This window comes from Alligator sinensis, unplaced genomic scaffold, assembly GCF_000455745.1.
Source record: "Alligator sinensis unplaced genomic scaffold, ASM45574v1 scaffold745_1, whole genome shotgun sequence".
In the NCBI taxonomy this organism is placed as follows: domain Eukaryota; kingdom Metazoa; phylum Chordata; order Crocodylia; family Alligatoridae; genus Alligator; species Alligator sinensis.
This window is the reverse complement of record NW_005842119.1, coordinates 1,342,946-1,361,873: the sequence shown is the minus strand read 5'-3', so window position 1 is coordinate 1,361,873 and position 18,928 is coordinate 1,342,946. Positions and strand designations below refer to the sequence as shown.

At 41.6% G+C, this 18,928-nt stretch overlaps 1 protein-coding gene across 1 annotated transcript in view; it reads left to right on the top strand.

The window, feature by feature from the left end:
• Positions 1–12,143, top strand: part of DHX15 (DEAH-box helicase 15) — an 88,302-nt gene extending 76,159 nt beyond the window's left edge. The window contains exons 11-14 of the mRNA XM_025205577.1: positions 728–850; positions 5,208–5,398; positions 9,843–10,012; positions 11,579–12,143. Of these exons, the coding sequence (XP_025061362.1) occupies positions 728–850; positions 5,208–5,398; positions 9,843–10,012; positions 11,579–11,696 (602 nt within the window). The 3' untranslated portion in view covers positions 11,697–12,143. The remainder of the gene's footprint in view (positions 1–727; positions 851–5,207; positions 5,399–9,842; positions 10,013–11,578) is intronic.
• The last annotated feature ends 6,785 nt before the right edge of the window (positions 12,144–18,928 follow it).

Here is an 18,928-nt window from a genome sequence, read left to right as displayed (position 1 = left end):
AATACATGTCAAAGTATTCTTGAGGGATAAAATAATGTAAGAGACCATGAGGCTAGGTAGAACTTGATGACCTTCAGATTTGGATTTTTGCCTCAATTAGTACCAAAGGGCGGTATAACCTTCCACCACTACCGCTACCATCACAACTGTAGACCTGTCGACACTTTCTCATTCATCTAAGCTTTTTTTTTGTATACCAGTGCTGATAGCAATACCTACTGGAGGTGACAGAACACTATTGAAGTTGCGTAGTAGCAGACTGATAATACAGTTGATGTGCAGCTGGCACAGAATAGTGCAATATAGCTTGAAAATTCCTGGACTTTTCAGAGAGTCTCTTTAAGAAGACCCCGTCTTAGAAATTCACTGTCACTTCAGTGTAGTATTGGTACAGCTATGAGCACTGCGTCTTAAATTAAGATCTATTGAACCTTCTAGTATATTTAGACAATCCTGATGGCCTTCAGTATGAAGATTTTGATGCCTATTTATAGTGCTAGTCAAAATAATCAGGTACTCTGTAGCTTTGAAACCCTCTTGTCTTACAGATGTGGTTAGGTGTTGATGTACCAAATCAAGGTAGTAAACAGTCCAAGATGCAGTTGGAGGCCATCCTGCCCTGCCCTATGCTCTGTGAACTGACCTAGCTAGGCCTTGTTCCTCTATCTGTGAATGCGTGACTCATCGATATGGGCGTTTGTGTTGGGCCCATACCAACCTTGTTTAGTCCCACAGTGTTTTGTTCGCCCCACGGAAGCCAAGAAAGCAGCAGATGAAGCCAAGATGAGGTTTGCCCACATAGATGGAGATCATTTGACTTTGCTGAATGTCTACCATGCTTTCAAACAAAGTAAGTATGAACCCAGGTTTTAATGTGATATTACATAATGAGCTTGTTGTCAAATATGAATTAAGAGATCCTAGCTCAAAGAAATCAGATGGTTATACTCCAGCATTTCTGTAAAAGAAAAAAATTTAGCATGTACAATAACACAGTAGTGTTTAGTCAGCAGGACTGTCACTGTTTCCTTTTTTTGCATCTGGAAGTAATTTCATTTTACTGGAAGATTGATGCATTAAGACCTGCACATGTATGTTCTCCTAAATTGTGTTTTCTGGCTGTTAGGTTCCTCTACTACTGCTGCTCTCTCATTTGTCTCTCAGGTCTTCATAGTTTGTAGGGTTGGAAGGGACCTTGACAGATTAAGTCTGACCCCCTGCCATGGCAGGAAAGAGCGCTGGGGTCAAACAACCCCAGCAAGGCATTCATCTAGCCTCCTCTTAAAGACCCCCAGGGTAGGAGCCAGCACCACTTCTCTTGGGAGTTGGTTCCAGATCCTAGCTGCCCTGACAGTGAAGTAGCACCTCCTGATGTCTAGTCTGAATCTACCCTCTGCCAGCTTGTGACAGTTATTTCTAGTCACTCCTGGTAGTGCTCGGGGGAACAGGGACTCCCCCAATGCCTGCTGGTCCCCCCTGACTAGTTTGTAACAGGCCACTAAATCCCCGCCTCAGCCTTCTCTTGTGGAGGCTGAACAGGTTCAGGTCTCTTAGCCTCTCCTCATAGGGCCTGCCCTGCTGCCCCCTGATCATGCAGGTGGCCCTCCTCTGGACCCTCTCAATGCTGCCCACATCCCTCCTGAAGTGCAGCACCCAGAACTGGACACAGTACTCCAACTGCGGCCTGACCAGTGCCGCGTAGAGGGGGAGGATCACCTGCTTGAGATGCATCTGGATGCATGACAAGGTGTGGTTGGCCTTCCTGACCGCGTCCCCACACTGTCGGCCCATGTTCATTTTGGCATCAATAATGATTCCAAGACCCTTTTCTGCCTCTGCATTGACAAGAAGGGAGTTCCCCAGCCTGTAGGTATGCTGCTGGTTCTTCCTCCCCAGGTGCAGCACCTTGTACTTGTTAGTGTTGAAACCCATCCTGTTCTCATCCACCCACCCCTGTAACCTGTCTAGGTCCAGTTGCAGCCTATTCCTCCCTTCTAGCATGCCCACATCCCTCCACATCTTAGTGTCATCAGCAAATTTGAATAGGGTGCTTTTTCCCCCCTCGTCCAAGTCACTGATGAAGATGTTGAACAGCATGGGTCCGAGGACTGAGCCCTGGGGGACCCCACTGCCCACATCCCTCCCGGTTGAAAATGACCCATCCACCACCGCTCTCTGGGTGCAGCCCTCCAGCCAGTTAGTAACCCATTTGACTGTGTTGGTGTCAACGCCACAGTCCCCTAGTTTTTTAATGAGAATGGGGTGAGAAACAGTGTCGAAGTCCTTCCTGAAGTCCAGAAAGACTACGTCCACTGCTACACCTGCGTCTAAGGATTTTGTGACCTGGTCATAGAAGGCCACCAGGTTGATCTGACAGGACCTGCCTCTAATGAACCCGTGTTGGTTGCCCCTAAGCATAACCTCCCCTGCTGGCCCCTCGTGGACACGTGCCGGGATAATTCTCTCAAAAAGCTTACCCAGGATCGAGGTAAGGCTAACTGGCCTATTGTTCCCTGGGTCCTCCTTCCTCCCTTTTTTGAAAATGGGAACCACATTGGACCTTTTCCAGTCCTCTGGCACCACACCAGAGCATCACGAGTGCTCGTAATGCCATGCCAGGGGTCCCGCAATGACCTCTGCTAATTCCCTCAGCACCCTGGGGTGGAGATAGTCAGGACCAGCTGATTTAAATACGTCCAGTCCCTCCAGAAGTTCCCTGAGGAGATCCTCACTCACCCTAGGCCTGGGTGCGCCTCCCCTGGGGCCTGAGGGGGTCCCGGCGGATGGGCTGATCTGGTTCCTGTTGAGGAAAATGGAGGCAAAGAAATAGTTAAATAGGTTAGCCTTGTCGCCTGGTGCGAGAACCAGATTTCCTAACGTGTCTTGCAGAGGCCCCACGTTACCGGCTACAGGCACTTGGTTTCGTGGGTGAAGGTTACAGATGGACCTAGAGACTACTAAGTTTCTGATATTCCTTAACCTGTAGTTATCTCAAGAACTGAAAGAGAGATGGGCTAAATTAATAAATGTGAAATCTTTCCATAATTACCTAAAGTAGCAATCTGTATCTGCCCTTTCAGCCCCTGAACACTTCCCACCCCCAAGTGGGTAATATTATACAGCAAGAAATTTACCTTTTCTAAACATTTGAGGGATTTGAATCTGTGATATGAGGTATAGGAAGTCTATGCTGGACTGAATTTTGTTTGTTCCCATAGAGGTAACTTTTAGATAGAGTAAGGCAAAGGGGATTTCATATCTAGGTGAGCTATATTGCTAGTTCCAGTCTCATTTGGAAAAGAGTAATTTTTTTAAAGCTGCTTAAAGGTTGGAATAGGTCTCAGAGATGTATTGATGGGCAGAGAACAGGTGGTTTTTTAGCATTGAATGATATGTTTATCACATGAGTCTGTAATTTATCATGGGAGTATTGCTACTATGATCTGTATGTATCTATACAAACACAGTATGCTCTTCAATAAAATCAATCTTTATTTGAGAGTATTTTGGCAGCATGCGCAAGATCAAAGTGATAGAGAGGTGAAGATAAGAGCTTTGTTTTTGAAACATTACTATAAAAGTGGCACACTGGATTTCAGCGTATATTTTTTTCTATTAATGACTTTTTAATGATGAATTTACCCTGTTTTACAAGTCAACCAATCACTTAAATGGCTGAGCAAGATTAACCTGGATCTTGATAATCCACCTGTGGTCTTTTCTTATAATTAATAAATAAAAAGATTTACAAATCAAAGATTTGGCTAACAACTGTGCCTAACAACTATGAAGCAGAATTGAGTCTATTTTACTCGTTTCTTTACTCTTTCTGCTGCCACTAAAGAAGGCTGGTTATTTAAATCATATTAACTTAAACGTGCATTTTTACACCACTGTGTTTTACAGTAACCACATGTGCAACGGTAATAAAGGAATAGAGCATTTATGTTATTTAGTAGAAGAAACTAAAGATGCCTTTTCTTTAAAAACTGTGACTGAGAAGCTTTTGCAAACATTCATCATTTGGAGAATTTTGCACTGTTTCCACAGATCCCATTAGTTTCTTAGTTTGAGGGTTTAAAACTCTACAGATTAGTCCATCCTCTAATATGATATGGATACCAAATGTACTTATACTGTATTTGGAAGCATTTTAAATTAACTGCCTACCTGATGTGGAGTGTGAAAACAGTGATGATTTACAAACACCCACCCCCAACAAACCCTATATATATAGAACTTCAGAATGCTCTGCCAAGGAGAGTGGCAGCTTTCTGTCCTCATTTAGCACTGAAATAATACTTTCTAGCTTATAATGTAGGATAGCTAGTCTGGGTTGCTTCTCTTTCAATAACATTCATTCAGAACTGTTCTTGTTCCAATAAAGAACTATTTGTTGAGCCAAAGAATGAGGGAGAGACTGACTAGCCTAACAGCCAAGGCATTTGCCTAAGCTATAAGAGGTTGGAGGTCAAATCCCTGTTCCAGAGTATGTACTTGTTCAAAATGAAGCAGATCTAGTGGAAATGGAAGGATGCCTTTTTTGAGCAATAACTTGAAAGTACTTCTCCCCTGTAGTTGAATTCCTTTTTCAGTTGTGGAAGAGGGTCTGTTCCCTGTGCAGGCTTTGAGAAGATAGCTACCCAAAGATGGTAACACTTTTTTATTTTGGAGTAGGAAACGCATAAAAATGTAGTACAAGTTCACGGGTAGCCTTGGTAGCTGGCTACTCTGAATAATATAGGAATCTAGAGGTGTGGAATTTTTGAAATGTTACAAATCTAGTAGCATGTGCCTATCACAGAAATCTGCTTTAATTTTTCTTTCCAGCATTAGAAATGTTAGTTCAAAATGTCAAAGATGTAAAATTGTTCATTATTTAAAGAGGATGTTTTTATTAATTATATGTAGCTGTTAATTGAATACAGTATCACATTGTGTATGTATAATATACACACACACACACACACACACACACACACACACGTCTGTGTGTGTGTGTGTATGAAATACTTTATACATGGTACATTTATATAGTAAGGATAGTCTCATCGTTGTTGTTTGATTCTGTAATTTAGTAAAAGACCCTTGTGCATTTATTTCATATGCAATGCAAAAGAGTCTTCAGTTGGTCACTATTTTATTTACTTGTTTTAATTGGAGGAAATAATTCATTTTTGGATGATTCATGTTTTTTAATGTTGCAGATCATGAGTCGGTTCAGTGGTGTTATGACAACTTCATTAACTACAGGTCCCTGATGTCTGCAGACAATGTACGCCAGCAGCTGTCACGAATCATGGATAGATTTAATTTGCCTCGTAGAAGCACAGATTTTACAAGCAGAGACTATTACATCAATATAAGAAAGGCTTTGGTTACTGGTTATTTTATGCAGGTACGTGTGTGTAGTTGATGGACATCGCCTCTTATTTCCATTGTGTGACTTCTAATCTATCGCAATGAAACTGTTATCAGATTATAAAAACTCTCAATATTGCCTATAAAATAAATTGTAATTTAGGTTATCTTATTAGACTTATTGATTTAAAAATGAGGAAATAACCTGTTCAGTATAACACTAAAAAAATACTTAGTTAATTTTTTTCAAAATATTTATCTGATTAGTTAAGTTGCTGAATACTTGATTGTGACTTATTTAAAAATAATTAAAAATAACAGCCCTAATAACTTACTTATAAATTGATATCATTTGAGTTTAAAATGAAAAGACACGCAACTTCCTAATATCAGGAATCTGATAAGTACAGTCTACCTTTTAGAAATATTAAGTTAGTTAATACAAAGAGGAAAATTCTCTTGGGGCTTGCATTGGATTTCCATTGTGAAAGGTGGAAAACCACGTAGCTTCTTTGAAAATGATGCAATTTCTTAGTTACATTTTTTCCCCATTTGGATAATGATCTGCTGCTTCTAAAACCACATAAATACTCTGACTTAAATTATGAGCAGGGGCCCAGATTTTCCATTCGCGACAGAAAAACACAGTTTTTCTCTTTTTAAGGGGAAAGACGTGGGAAATGGCAAGTTTTTCATTGTAGTCTGGAAGAGTTCTAGACTGCTAAGGCAGGGCTGGGCAAATACAGCTTGCAGGCCAGATCTGGCCCACTAGGCACTTTTCTTTTGGCCCACAGCACCCACCAACCAATTGTACCATGTTCAGCCCTTCCGCCTGCAAGAGTGAGCATGAGGCACCCACGTATACACTCCTCCCTGCCAACATACTGCACTGTGCCTTGCTCCCACCCTCATGGGCAGAAGAGCCCAGCTGGCCAACACACAGCTTTTAGGTGGGGATGCTCCTGCCACTGTTGCAGCTGCTAGGGGACCTGCTCAGCTTTCTCAGTCTTGCTTGCTCTGAGTACCAGGTAGGGAAACAGCAGGGGCTGGCTGGGCTGGAGTGTGGGGCTGGGGCTGGCAGCAGTGGGGAACCTGTGCCCAGGGTGGAGGCGGCAGCAGCATGGAGCTCAGGCGGGCAGAGTGTGGGTGTGAGTGAGGGGGTAGGGTGGGAGGACCCCCCCCCCCCCCCCCCCCCCCCACACACCATACACACACTGGGCCCATTGCATGCAGTGCTGGCAGACGGCAGCAGCAGGTAGGGGTGCTCATGCCCACTGCTGGCACTGGTGTCTGGTGGGGTGCAGCTCTGGCCAGTGCAGCACATAGCAGCAAGGAACAAAGCCCAGCTTGGCCATCTCTATTGCCGGAGCTTCCCACCACGCACACACAGCCCCCACACTCGCAAAGCGCCAGAAGGAAGCTCCACACACTGGAGCCAGCTGCCTTCCCCACCCGTTGCCACTGAGGTCCCAGGACTCCGCTGGAAACAGAGAAGAGCCCCGGCACCTGTTTCCCCGCAGAGTCCTGGGACCTGTACAGCAGAGAGCGGCACAGGCAGCCAGCTCCAGTGCATGGAGCTTCCCTCTGTTGCTGTACAAATGCAGGGGCTGCATGTTCATGGCAGGGAGTGCTGGCCATAGAGGCAGCTTGGCTAGGTTGTGCTTGCCACAGTGTGCAGCACTGGCCAGAGCTGCATGCCATCAGGCACAAGCACCCTGAGTGCCCCCGCCTGCTGCTGCACCATGAGCGGAACATGGGGGGAATTCCCACACCTCCCCTCCCTTCCTCACACCCCACAGATGCCACACACCCACACTCCCTCCCAAACACCACCCCACACACTCCACAACACCCCCACGTGCTCACCCCCCCCACATTCCACCACACGTGTGTGTGTGTGCACGCGTGCATGCACGCACACGCATGCACACCACCCACCATACATGCACACATTCCCAACCACACCCCTGACACAATATACAACACTACAGATTTATTTTTGAGTTACTAAGCAATCACTTCTATATACAGTACGCAAATACAAATCATAACAAAAATATTTTAATTTTGTTACAAAAGATATGTTATAGTAGGTGACTTCTAGTATATGATATGGTTTTTTTTCTGGTTCTAAGATAGCAACTTTCCCTTCCCAAAAGGAGTATTTCTAGAGGGAAAGGGGAGGTACTTGCAGTGGCAAAGGTCAGGGGTTAGGGGCTGGACTTCCGGTCCCAAGATGGCGATCAGGGGGGTGGGGTGACTGTCAAGGGGCGGGACTACCCATGTGGCCCTCAAGCTCATCAAACCTCATTAAGTGGCCCTCCACCCAAAATAATTGCCCACCCTTGGGCTAGGGGGGAGTGGGAGGAGAGTAACTAGGCAGGGGGTGCCACATGCATGTGCATGCTCACACATGCATGTGGTGGCCAGGCAGCATGGAGAGCAGTTCCGTCAGATAATTCTGTGGGGGAGGAAGGGAGATTGAGGCCCCCATAGTGAGGGAGAGGGAGTTGGGTAGGGCTGGGATTGGGGGTGCTGCCCAGCCAGGGTTGTGCTGGGCAGGAATGTGTGACTGCAAGCCCCACGCAGGGAGTGGGACAGAGTCACAGGCAGCTCGTCTGAGGGACAGCAGAGGGGCTGGTTCCCCACTGCTTTGTGCACTTTTGGAGGGGGTTGGCAGCTGCGGGCTTGGGACTCCCTGCCTTGTTGCCATCCTCCTGAGGGCTTCCACAGTGCTGTGAGTGAGACCCAGCACAGGAGGGCAGAGTAGGACGCGGAGTCTTGGTGCCTGGAAGCAGTGGAGGTGGTGGCACATAATTGTGCCCCCCATTATTGCCAGGCATGCAGGGGGAACCTTGCTATGGCGGCACAGGGCTCCTGGTAGTGGCACCAGGCTTCCTGAGCCCTGCTCTGCCCTCCCGTGCTGAGTCTCACCCACTGCGCTGTGGAGGCCCCCAGGGGAAGGGTAGCAGGGCAGGGAGCCCGAAGCCCACAGCGGGGCAGTCTGCATCCCATCTGCCCCCCATCACGGACTCCACTCTGGCTGGCATGGCTGGGGTGATGAAGGGGAGGGCTCTGGGTCAGAGGTGAGCAGGGGAGTTAGGAGCAATGGGATGGGCAGGGGCAGAGCACTGACCTATCAGGGCTGTGCAGTGCCACAAACTAGCAGAGGGGACAGCTGCAGCTTGACCCATGTCCTGGGGGGCAAAGGGGGAGCTCTGATCTTCCATGAGAGAGAACCCAAAATCAAATGCCAAAATTTATCTGTATTTAGAATTTATTTTACTATAGTGATTGAGGCACTGGTAGGCTTCCAGATTTATTGATATATTTATAATTTTAAAGCAAATATTGTGTTCAACTGATACCTGTATATATAGTGGCTTTTCATTTTAATCATGGAAAAACACAGATTTGGGGTCTTTAAATCGGAGAATTTGCAGTTTTTTAACGCACAAAGCCAGGATTCCTGTTGATTAAGCAGAAATAATTAAAAGTTCCCTGCAGATCTTTTGACTAAGATTTTTGTTAAATTCCCCAGACAGTTAACTATAAAATCTAGTGACAATCTATAAAAAATCTAGTTTACAAAAGAGGCCAAAGACTGATTAACCAAAAAAAAAAAAAGAGAGAATGCACGTGCTCCACGGTTTGTACTGCTCCAGCTTTGCTATATTTCTTTTTTTCTGTCAAGTTTAATTATACTTGTAGAGCTAGCCAGTTAAGAAACTCTGCTTTACCAAATCCTAATGAATTTAAGTGTTGCAGTACTTTCATAGATAGGAACTTTGGCAGAGAAGTTAACTGACTTAATTTGTGTTGCTGAACCCAGTTGGTTTTATGCTGTAACTTCAAGATAATTCTTCCCTCTGACATACTAGATCTCCAGCTTTTCTATTGGGTCAGAATCAGTCTCTCAGGACCTTTAGTAAACATTTCTATTACAAGGCAAAGTACTATCAAAGTGGTATAATGATGACAATTTGAATGTTGTTATCAGTCCAGAAGGAACTACTGCACCTCGTGTGCTCAAAACAGATGTCCTTGTTGAACCAGTACTGGCTTTGAAATAGATTGGACATAAACTTTTTTTAGCAAGCTTACATTTCAAAGAACCATATTTGATATGCTGTTTTGCTTGTGACTTCTGTCCTAAAATAACAATTAACTAGTTTTGTGTTTTTGTTCAGAGTTGTTCACAAACGCATGTGTTCTTTGGCAACTGACAGAAACATATGAAATATGTTAGTAATATAAATAGGTACTTTTGGGTGGCAAGCAGTGTGCCAAATGCATGAGACATGTTTGAAAGTGAAGATTACTCATTTTGGACAAAAATAAATATTTCCAAGACCACAAGTGTCTTATAAAATTGTATAGGAAATAAGTAGTCTTTAATTTGATACACTGGAAGAAATCTATTTTGCATAAAGGTTGAAAGGTTGATTTCATCTTATTTTATTTTATCGCCTTTAACTTAGGTGGCACATTTGGAACGAACAGGGCATTACCTAACAGTGAAAGACAACCAAGTGGTGCAGTTGCATCCTTCCACTGTTCTTGACCACAAACCTGAATGGGTGCTTTATAATGAATTTGTTCTTACGACAAAGAACTATATCCGGACATGTACAGACATCAAGCCAGAATGGTGAGCAAAAAGATTTATGCTTAAGGATTTTTTTTAAATAATAGGGAGTTTTGAGGGAATGTACTTCCCTAATATTCCCCTCCTCTCTCTGAGTGGTCTACTGTAAGATGCTTTGGGAGATGGGCGTGATATGAGTGTACTTGCAGCCAGTTGAGTTTCCCTGACCTGTACTGAAAGCTCCCATTTATGTAAATGGGAGCTGCTTGTGAAACAAGAGGAAAACACGCTCTTAATCATTTTTCAGAGGCACAGTGAGTTCGTTCAGTATCTGGGTGGTGGAGGAGCTGGAGGATGAGGGAATGGCAAGGCTTACCTGCCCTAGCACCCTACACACTGAAGGCAGCAGCTCCCACTGCTGCTGTAGTAGTATTGGCTCTGGTGGCAGTAGGCCCATGGTATGGGCTGCCTGGGAGTTGCTCCTGGTGCCCCATTTGTTCCCCTAGCATCCAAGATGTACTGTTGGGCACTGGGCTGCCTCTGCTATGGCAAAGGCTCATTGAAGGGGTGGGAGGGATTCTAGTGCCTGGCTGGACCCTGACCTCCTCCTCCTGCCAGTTACAGTGTTGCCTCTTTATCTGTTTATTTAATTCTGTTTTAAATGTTGACTTACTTGAACCCTTTTTTAAGGACTGAGTAAGAAGATGCAATGTTACCTCAACCTTGAGGGGACATCCTCCACTTCACTGAAGTAAATGACAAGTTTGTTATTGACAAGCATTGACTTCTGTGGGGTCAAGATTTCACCCTTGAAAAGCAAAATAATAGTTCTTTTGATTTAAAATTCTAGTGTCTTGATGATGCACTTGCTTTTAGCTGCTGCTTTGGTAGCAGCCAGAGGCTAGTTTCTTGGTTTTAATATATGACTTAAATGTCAGGGGTTACTACAAGCTCCTTTATTTGTTTTTTTTTAATCAAGTGGCTTCTTATGTTTTTTCACTTAGTTGCAGCCATAAAGTTTCTTGTACTTGGAGTGTTTTGGAATGCTGACTGCAGATCACTAACTTTTTTTTTTAGAATGCTTATCTACTATTGTCAAGAAGTAAATCATTGAGCATAATGCAACATTTAGTAGATTTTAAAACAAATAATGTAATTCAGTTCTGTCTCAAGGTTTCTTCTAGGGAGATTTTTCTGGTTTGTTTAAATATTTCCTAGGCACGTAGTCAATCAAAGTTTGATTGTCTATTAAATGGAAATTGAAAATCAGGTATCTTGTTCCTCTGGCACGTGATGGGATTGAAGTCTTTGATAAGAACAGCTGTACGCTCTAGAGAGTCTATTTAATCTTTGAAAGGACTACCGCCAGTCCAGACACACTTTATAACTTTTTCTGCTGCTTATATAAGGTTTTAGACAGTTCTATGCTAAGCCACTTATCCCTGTGAAATTTCAAAATGACCCTTTTATGGCTTAATTTGTGATTCACAACATGGGATATGTACATTTCCAGACAGTATTAAAGATTGTGTATCTTTAATTATTTGATGTAGTTGCTAATTGGGCAGAGTTGCTACAGGCTGTATGATCAGAGTTGTGTATTAATTACATGCTTTTGTTTTCTGGCAGGTTGGTGAAAATTGCCCCTCAATATTATGACATGAGCAATTTCCCACAGTGTGAAGCAAAGAGACAGTTGGACCGCATCATTGCCAAACTTCAGTCCAAGGAATACTCGCAGTACTGAATTTATGCTTTGAACTGAAGTTACTCAGAGGACAGCTTTAAAGGATGAACAAACTCAAAGTTCAAGTTGTGCTCTTCACTTCGGTTCAATAATGGCCTTTATTTGAAAGCTTTTTATTTTTTCTTTACAGTAAATATTCCATTCTGATTTCATAAATTAAACATTTATGCCTCCCTTTTGTGTTGACACTGTAGCTCATACTGGAAAAGCTGATCAATGTTTTGCAGTTTATTGAAAGTAGTTCTCTATATAACAATGTTATAAGCATTTCTTTAGAAATGGTTGAAAATGCTTCTAAAATGTGATTATCGACCATGGTATGCATGATCGTTGTAATTGTTGACATTCCTTTTAGAAGTTGTGAAATGTTACAACTTGTGCTTATGTAGACACAATCTTCAGCCTCAGTACAGAAGTACTGACTTCAATAAAATCTATTTATACTAACTTCGTGCCCTAGTACATCAGTATTTCTGTTTTTAGCCAGTTGTGAAGAAACATTCAGTCTTAACTTAAACTGCTTATTTTGTTGACATTGCATTAGTGTGTTGGTTTTAGGTCATTGCAGTTCTGCATCACATCACAGGCAGTAGTGATCAACTAAGTAGCATGTGCATTATGAATTCTCATGCCTGATTCATTAAATTGTTTGCTTTATAAATTGAAATGCTATGTGAACTATATACAGTTTCAACAGAGCACATCCCCTGGACATGTTCTTTGATATTTTCTTGGTCAGTACTGTAGTAATAAGAATCTACCCAATCAAGTTTCTGGGCATTTATATACATATATTTGTGTGCTCTGACACGCCGGAAATCCAGCGCATCAGAGTAGACTTAATTAAGTCTGCTCCGCATGTGAGCTGATGCACCTGGCGCTGCATTGCATACATTTGTATAAACAGTGAAATGCACATCAGCACTGAGAAAATGGCGGTGGTGCGCTTAGAACTAAAACACCTCTATGCATTTTAGTTCAAAAGCGCCCCGCTGTCACTTTCTCAGTGCTGACACGCATCTTGCCATTTTATACAAATGCATGCACCGAAGCACCAGGCTCTTTTAAAAGTGCCCAGCGCTGCAGTGCAAACGTGTACAAAAGCCCTCTGTGACCAGCTGGAAGTTACCCTTCTGGGCACTGTTCAGATACAGTTCTAAGTAGAGATGGCACAACACTGTTAAGAATGGAAAGTTCATATGAATTTGAATTTGGTGTAAATAACAGTAAGTGTAATATAGGACTAACAAGTTGCGCTTCCCCCTGTCAGCCCCACTAATGTAACCTGGTGGCATGACACTGATTCTCAGTGAAATAAGACTTGAATACATTTTCAGAATGGAGATATTGGGATTTGTTAGTCTCAGGTGAAATTATCAAATATTTTATAAGATTTAAGACTTCCTTACCCTGAAATGTACGATAGTCCTTTCTTCATAGAAGAGTTGCTGTACTTCTAAGAGTCTCGGTTCTGTATCTGAATTGCCTATAATGAATCTGGATCCTTTTCATTCTCACAAGGCTAAAATATAAATCCATCTTGACTGGAGAGCAAAAAAAACAAGATAGTTCCTCTTACTCATTAGGCTGTTTCCTCTCAGAATGACTGATCCTGAGCACTACTTTTTAGGACACTTTTAAGTTGTAGCACTTGACTACAAAAATACATGGGAGCCAATATATGAAGATTCCTTTCTCCTTTTCCACTACAAACTGTGTTCATTTTTCTTAAGGAAGGAGTTATATAGGGCCAATGAAAACAGCATTGCAAAAGGTGAACCTGATGCAAAATTGTTCTAAGATTTTTGAGTGGATGAAGAAGTATGATGAAATCATGACTTGTAATGATCTCTGAACTGACTTGCTTCTTGCTTGTTAATCTGTGAAATCTTACTTCCTTTGGTGGACTCTACTGCCCCCTGTCAGATGATTTTAATTACAAGCATAGGAAATTCAGGCAGGGAAGCAGACTGTTTAGAGTAAATTTAAGATGAATATAAATGTGTTAGTCCTGTTTGCAATCTTAATACTAAAATGTAGACTAGTACTTAACATTTGTAAATAAGTTAAAAAATTAATCAAATAACTACTCACTTCTTATCACTAGTCAGACTGGAGCTCTGCCCCAAGTAAAATCAATTTGTAGGGCCACCAATTACATTTGCTTAGTGCCCACCTTTGCAGTGGAAAAGGTACCGAGGTCACATTCTCTATTCGTCTTCTGGTTGTCTTGTACTACTCCAAAAAGAGGCTGGAGTCTGACTGATTGCCCAGAGAATTCTTTTGAATGCCTAGGGTAGCACTCAGCTAGGTGATGTAAAACCAGCCTGCATGGCAGTGCTTATGAACTCCAAAATCAGGAGAAAGCTGCCAATTTTCAGGTAAAGAGAGTACTTGAGGAACCCAATAGCTTGCAATAAGCTACAGAGCCTTAGATTCCACTGTAGCTTATACTGGCTTTGGAGCAGCCTAAGAACTGGGGAGCAGCTGGGTATAGTGCTAAGTGGATTTTTAACGCTGCAGAGGGGCTGGCCTGTTTTTCTTTATCTTAACTGTTATCCCCACAAACTCAGCTTGGAGCATGACAGCCAAACTGGAATCTTTCAATCACATGCATCATTGGTACCAGAAATGAAAATATTACAGGCCAAATTAATGTCTTTGGTGACAGCTGTGCAACCCATAGTCTTCCAATTAAGTCAGTGACACCTGTGCAAACCACCTAAAGGAGTTAGGGTTGCACAGGTGTCACTGACTTAATTGAAGACTACAGGGTTGCACAGCTGTCACTAAGTATAAAATTTGGCCTGTAGTATCTCCACTCCAAATAGAAATGATGCACAAGATGGAAAATGTTCAGCTTGACTGACAGAACCCTGTCGGAGTTGGGCTTGCAATTGAGGAAAATACTGAAACCCACAAGCCCTGGGAATGTAGCGGATTTTACCCTGGGAATGTCTCAATCGCATATCACAATGTTGCTTGCAGACACTTTTAAACTTTAAACTGAAGTTCAAAGTATTAGCAGAACTCCAAATTTTTAATGTTTTAAAAGTTCACACTTGACAGGCATGCTGTCATGTATGTATATTGTCAACAGAGACTCAAATAAGTTTGTGTGTTGTATAGCTTATGACATTTCTTGCTGGGTGGGAGTTGTTTTTTGGTGTGCGTTTTTTTTTGAGGCAGGGTGTACAATTATATTGCACTGTGCACTAGATCAGTGGTTCTTACTTGGAGTGCCATGAGACCCCTTTCTGTGGTGCTGTGACACTGCTAATGTTGCTGCTGCCATAGCAACTAGGTGAAAGTGCCCTGTGTGCCCGTTTCCAAGAGGCCTGCAAAGCCAGACCTGGAAGCAACAGCAGCAGGCGAAGGTGCTCCTGCCCTGTGTTAGCTTACAAACCTAGAATGGAATAGCCTAATGGCAGGCAGGAGTCTGCCTCCGCTGCAGTTGTTTCTTGGTCCAGCTGCACAGATGCCTCCTGGAAACAGATGCTGTGAGTTTGTTTTACATGGTGATGGTGGTGGTGGAGCAGCAGCCTGGAGATAAAGTAGGTAAGCTGAGACATTAGAACAGTGGTTCTCAACCAGAGCGCCACCAAGTGCCTAAAAGTTATAGAGGGCCAGGAGTCAAAAAGGGTTGAGAGCCAGTGCTCTTTCTAGATGATACTACTACTACAACATAATATTCTTAAGGAAGAGTGGGACTTAATGAGTTTAGGTTAAAACTGACATAGCTTATACTCTTAGGTATATTCACCTTCCTTGTAGTAATGTGCATTTTTTAAAATGTATTTTTCTTGTGTAAAGCCATAAAGTAAATGGAATGAAACAAGTTAACAGGCATGCTTGACTTTGCTGAAATAGGAAGGAAGTAATATCCATGAAAGAGAAAAGGAAAGGAAGGAGTGGAGATGGGCATAATTATATGATGAAATTATTAGAAATAGGATTTTTTTTTCTGTATCGATACCGCATCAGAACCCATTATTTTTTTTTTAATGAAGTGCTTAAGCATTATCTTGAGAACACAACTTGGATACATTCATCTCTTCGTACGTAGATTTCAAAACTTATTAAGTGTTAATAAAAATTAAATCTTAATAAGAATTAATAAAATTGATTTTTATTAAGTTTATTTTATCAATAGAAGAGTTGAGGGATATAGGGTAAGACCAGTTTATTATATAATCAGTGACTGGGCTAGGAATCACGTTTTTGTGGCAGTACTTATTTCAGTGACAAGCATGGAAGTTCATACACCGTTTAGGTAGGCAGAAACAGAATTATCCAGCTTATTGCTCTAACTGACTCGAGCTGTGTATAATAGGGAAAAGTAAATCAAATCAAACGTTAAATCCCATGTTAATGTTGAACTAAGCAATGGGAAAACTAATTGCTTATTGTTTTAACATTTAACCAAATCCTTATGCATTTTGTGATGTGAAATCCCATAACTGACTGCAGTAATTCAAAACAGGATGCCATAATTTAGGGGGCAGTAGATGACTGCCCCCTAAATTTTATATTAGGGGCCAGTCATCTACAGCTGTAGGGCCAGATCTGACCTGTAAAGATTCAAACTGGCCTGGAGTGGCAGTGCAGATCAGGAAGCACACAGTTGTACCAAGCCCTGCATCCCCTTCATGGTACTCTCCTTTGCAGCCCTATTGGCAACTCTCTCATGTCTGCCCTTCCATTGCTGCCACAGGCCTGGTCTGAGTTTGGTAGAAGAAGGTAGCAGGGAGTTCCAACCCACAGGGGCAAAAGGTTGCCACAACCGTTGTGGATTAAATGACATTTCAGTTTTTTTCTGAGGAGACTAGACATGTACCTTTTTTCAGGGACAGTCAGTTCTGCTTGAGTGGGGACAGGTACTGATGGATGAAGTAAAATATTGTATACCTTTCTGCTTGTCCATAGAAGAAAAGATTTGAAAGAAAGCAGTAAGAAACATTTTAGTTGTACAAACTTAGATTTTTGTGGTTCTGTGGTTGTGTTCCCAGCCTCGCTCATTTCTGGTAAATAGGTTGATGTGTTAAACACCAGCTTGTGCATGAAAGCAGCTTTCTAGGATTTTGGGAATACTGAGGAGTTGAATAATTTGAGATTAGCTTTCAAAAAGTGCAAAACAGTTGCATTCTTATCCAACTTCTTTGGAATGAATAAAAGGAAGATATTGATCTCTTTGTAAACAGGTTAGCTGTGGAAGTTCCATTCTTTTATTTGAAAATGTGAAGTAAAATAAACTATTTGGATTGTTGATTGTTTGTGCCTGTGTGAATTAGAATAGGAAACAGCATATTAAAAGAGATCGGTAGTGATGTTGTAGCCAAGATGGTCCAGGAATTATTTGAGACAAGCATTTTTGTGGGTGACATATATATATTTTTTTTTTAATCGCACGAACTCTCCAGTTGGGATAAAGTTAAACAAGCTTTCAAATTCAAGGGATGTATTAGGAATGTATTTTTAGAAAGGACAGAGAACCTTCCACCTTAAGAGTGCTTCTGCATAATATGTCATAAAGTAGCCAGGGCTAATGTTGACCTGTGATAAGTGTGTTTAGCTTTATCATCTATACAGAATTAACTTCTGGTGATTGGCTGCATAAAACTGCATTTAGGTATGTGCCTCCTAATATTGTTGGTGATTTGTCATATAGAAGTGACCAGTCATGCTTGCTTTACAGATTTCTATGCATCTTTATAGTATTTGTTCATTTTTTTCATTATATTAGAATAAATTAAAGCCACTTCACACTTCAGTACATTTTAATGTATACAATCTGACAGATTTTGGTTACTAAATTTTTCTTTCTATCCATATGAAAAACAGCATTGATTTGCAAAAGTTGTGCATTTGAATTGTGTTTGCAGTTAAAGCAGTGTGAATTGTTTTTGTTAAGCTGAAATTATCTTGGTATAGGGTGATTGTTTGCTGTGAACTGATCAATTTTGTACTGATTAGTACAACATCACGAATTCTAAAGACTATTTTCCTTTTTTGGATCAAGGCTATTGTGAAACTGACCGAGCATAAGTCATAAGTGTGTGGTTTTGACTTAGTTTGGTATGTGAACTGCTCTATATCTTAAAAATACATCATAAAATGTAACGGTATTTAAATTTGCTTTAATTATAGTGTAAGCGTTTAAAAATGTTCTAGAAACTGGTCACAGGGAAAAAGTTAAAAGGCAAATTACTGAAGATAAATTTATCTTTTGTTAGACACAAAATCATGAATATCTTTCAGCCATAGACTGATAGAATTCTAGGAAAATCCCATGTCTGGTCCCATATCAGGACCTCAGAGAAACGAGACAGAACCTGTATAAGTGAAGTGTACACTTAAAATATGGGAAGAGTAAATATTTCTATTCTCTAACTAAGGAGTGAAACGCTTAGGACAAGCGTATTTTAGGATAGCCAAGGTATGATCTTATGGCACAATGTGATAGGCCTTTTAGATCTGATTGGGCTCATCTACACATGCTTCTATGATGCTGTTGTTACTCTGCCGTCATTTAGTACTTCCTTTGGGAAGTACTAAATGACAACACATTAACAGTCTGTGCTGTGTCGTGGATGTGGTGCAGGGTTATTTTTAGCTGCTACATCGCTATAGTGATGCGCTATACTGAGTGAGCATGTTGATATGGTGACTTAGCTGCAGCATCACGATGTTTGCCTGTAGATGCTACGTCACTAGTGTATTGCTACGGCAACATAGTGTTACATGTAGATGCAGCCATTGCCTAGGAGTAGTTGTGTCATAAGGATTATAGAAATTAAAGATAGGAAAGATCTACTTAGTTAGGACTTTTTTTAACCAATAAGCTTGTACTAGTCGCTATTTTCTAGAGCTTTTAAATTAGATTGGACAAAGTTCCAAGTGATACAAAATTTAGATATTTTTGAATTTGAAATGGGTAGCTTTAATATTTCACATGAAAGCAATACGAGTAGGGTTTTTTATTCATCCTTCTTCAGTGTGCAGATGGCTGATTGGCTATCTCCTGATTTTCACTGATGTAATTACTTATTTTAAATACCACTGAGGAAATCCTAACTTCCAGTATCAGGGAATTAAAAGAAATATGATGGCAGTAAAATAACTTTTTAATTCATTGTTATAAATTTACAGTGTAAATTGTAGTTTCTTTCTGATAATTTTGAGGTAGCTTAATTTTTGTAAGTTCAGTTAAGCCAATGTAGAGTCACTTAGGC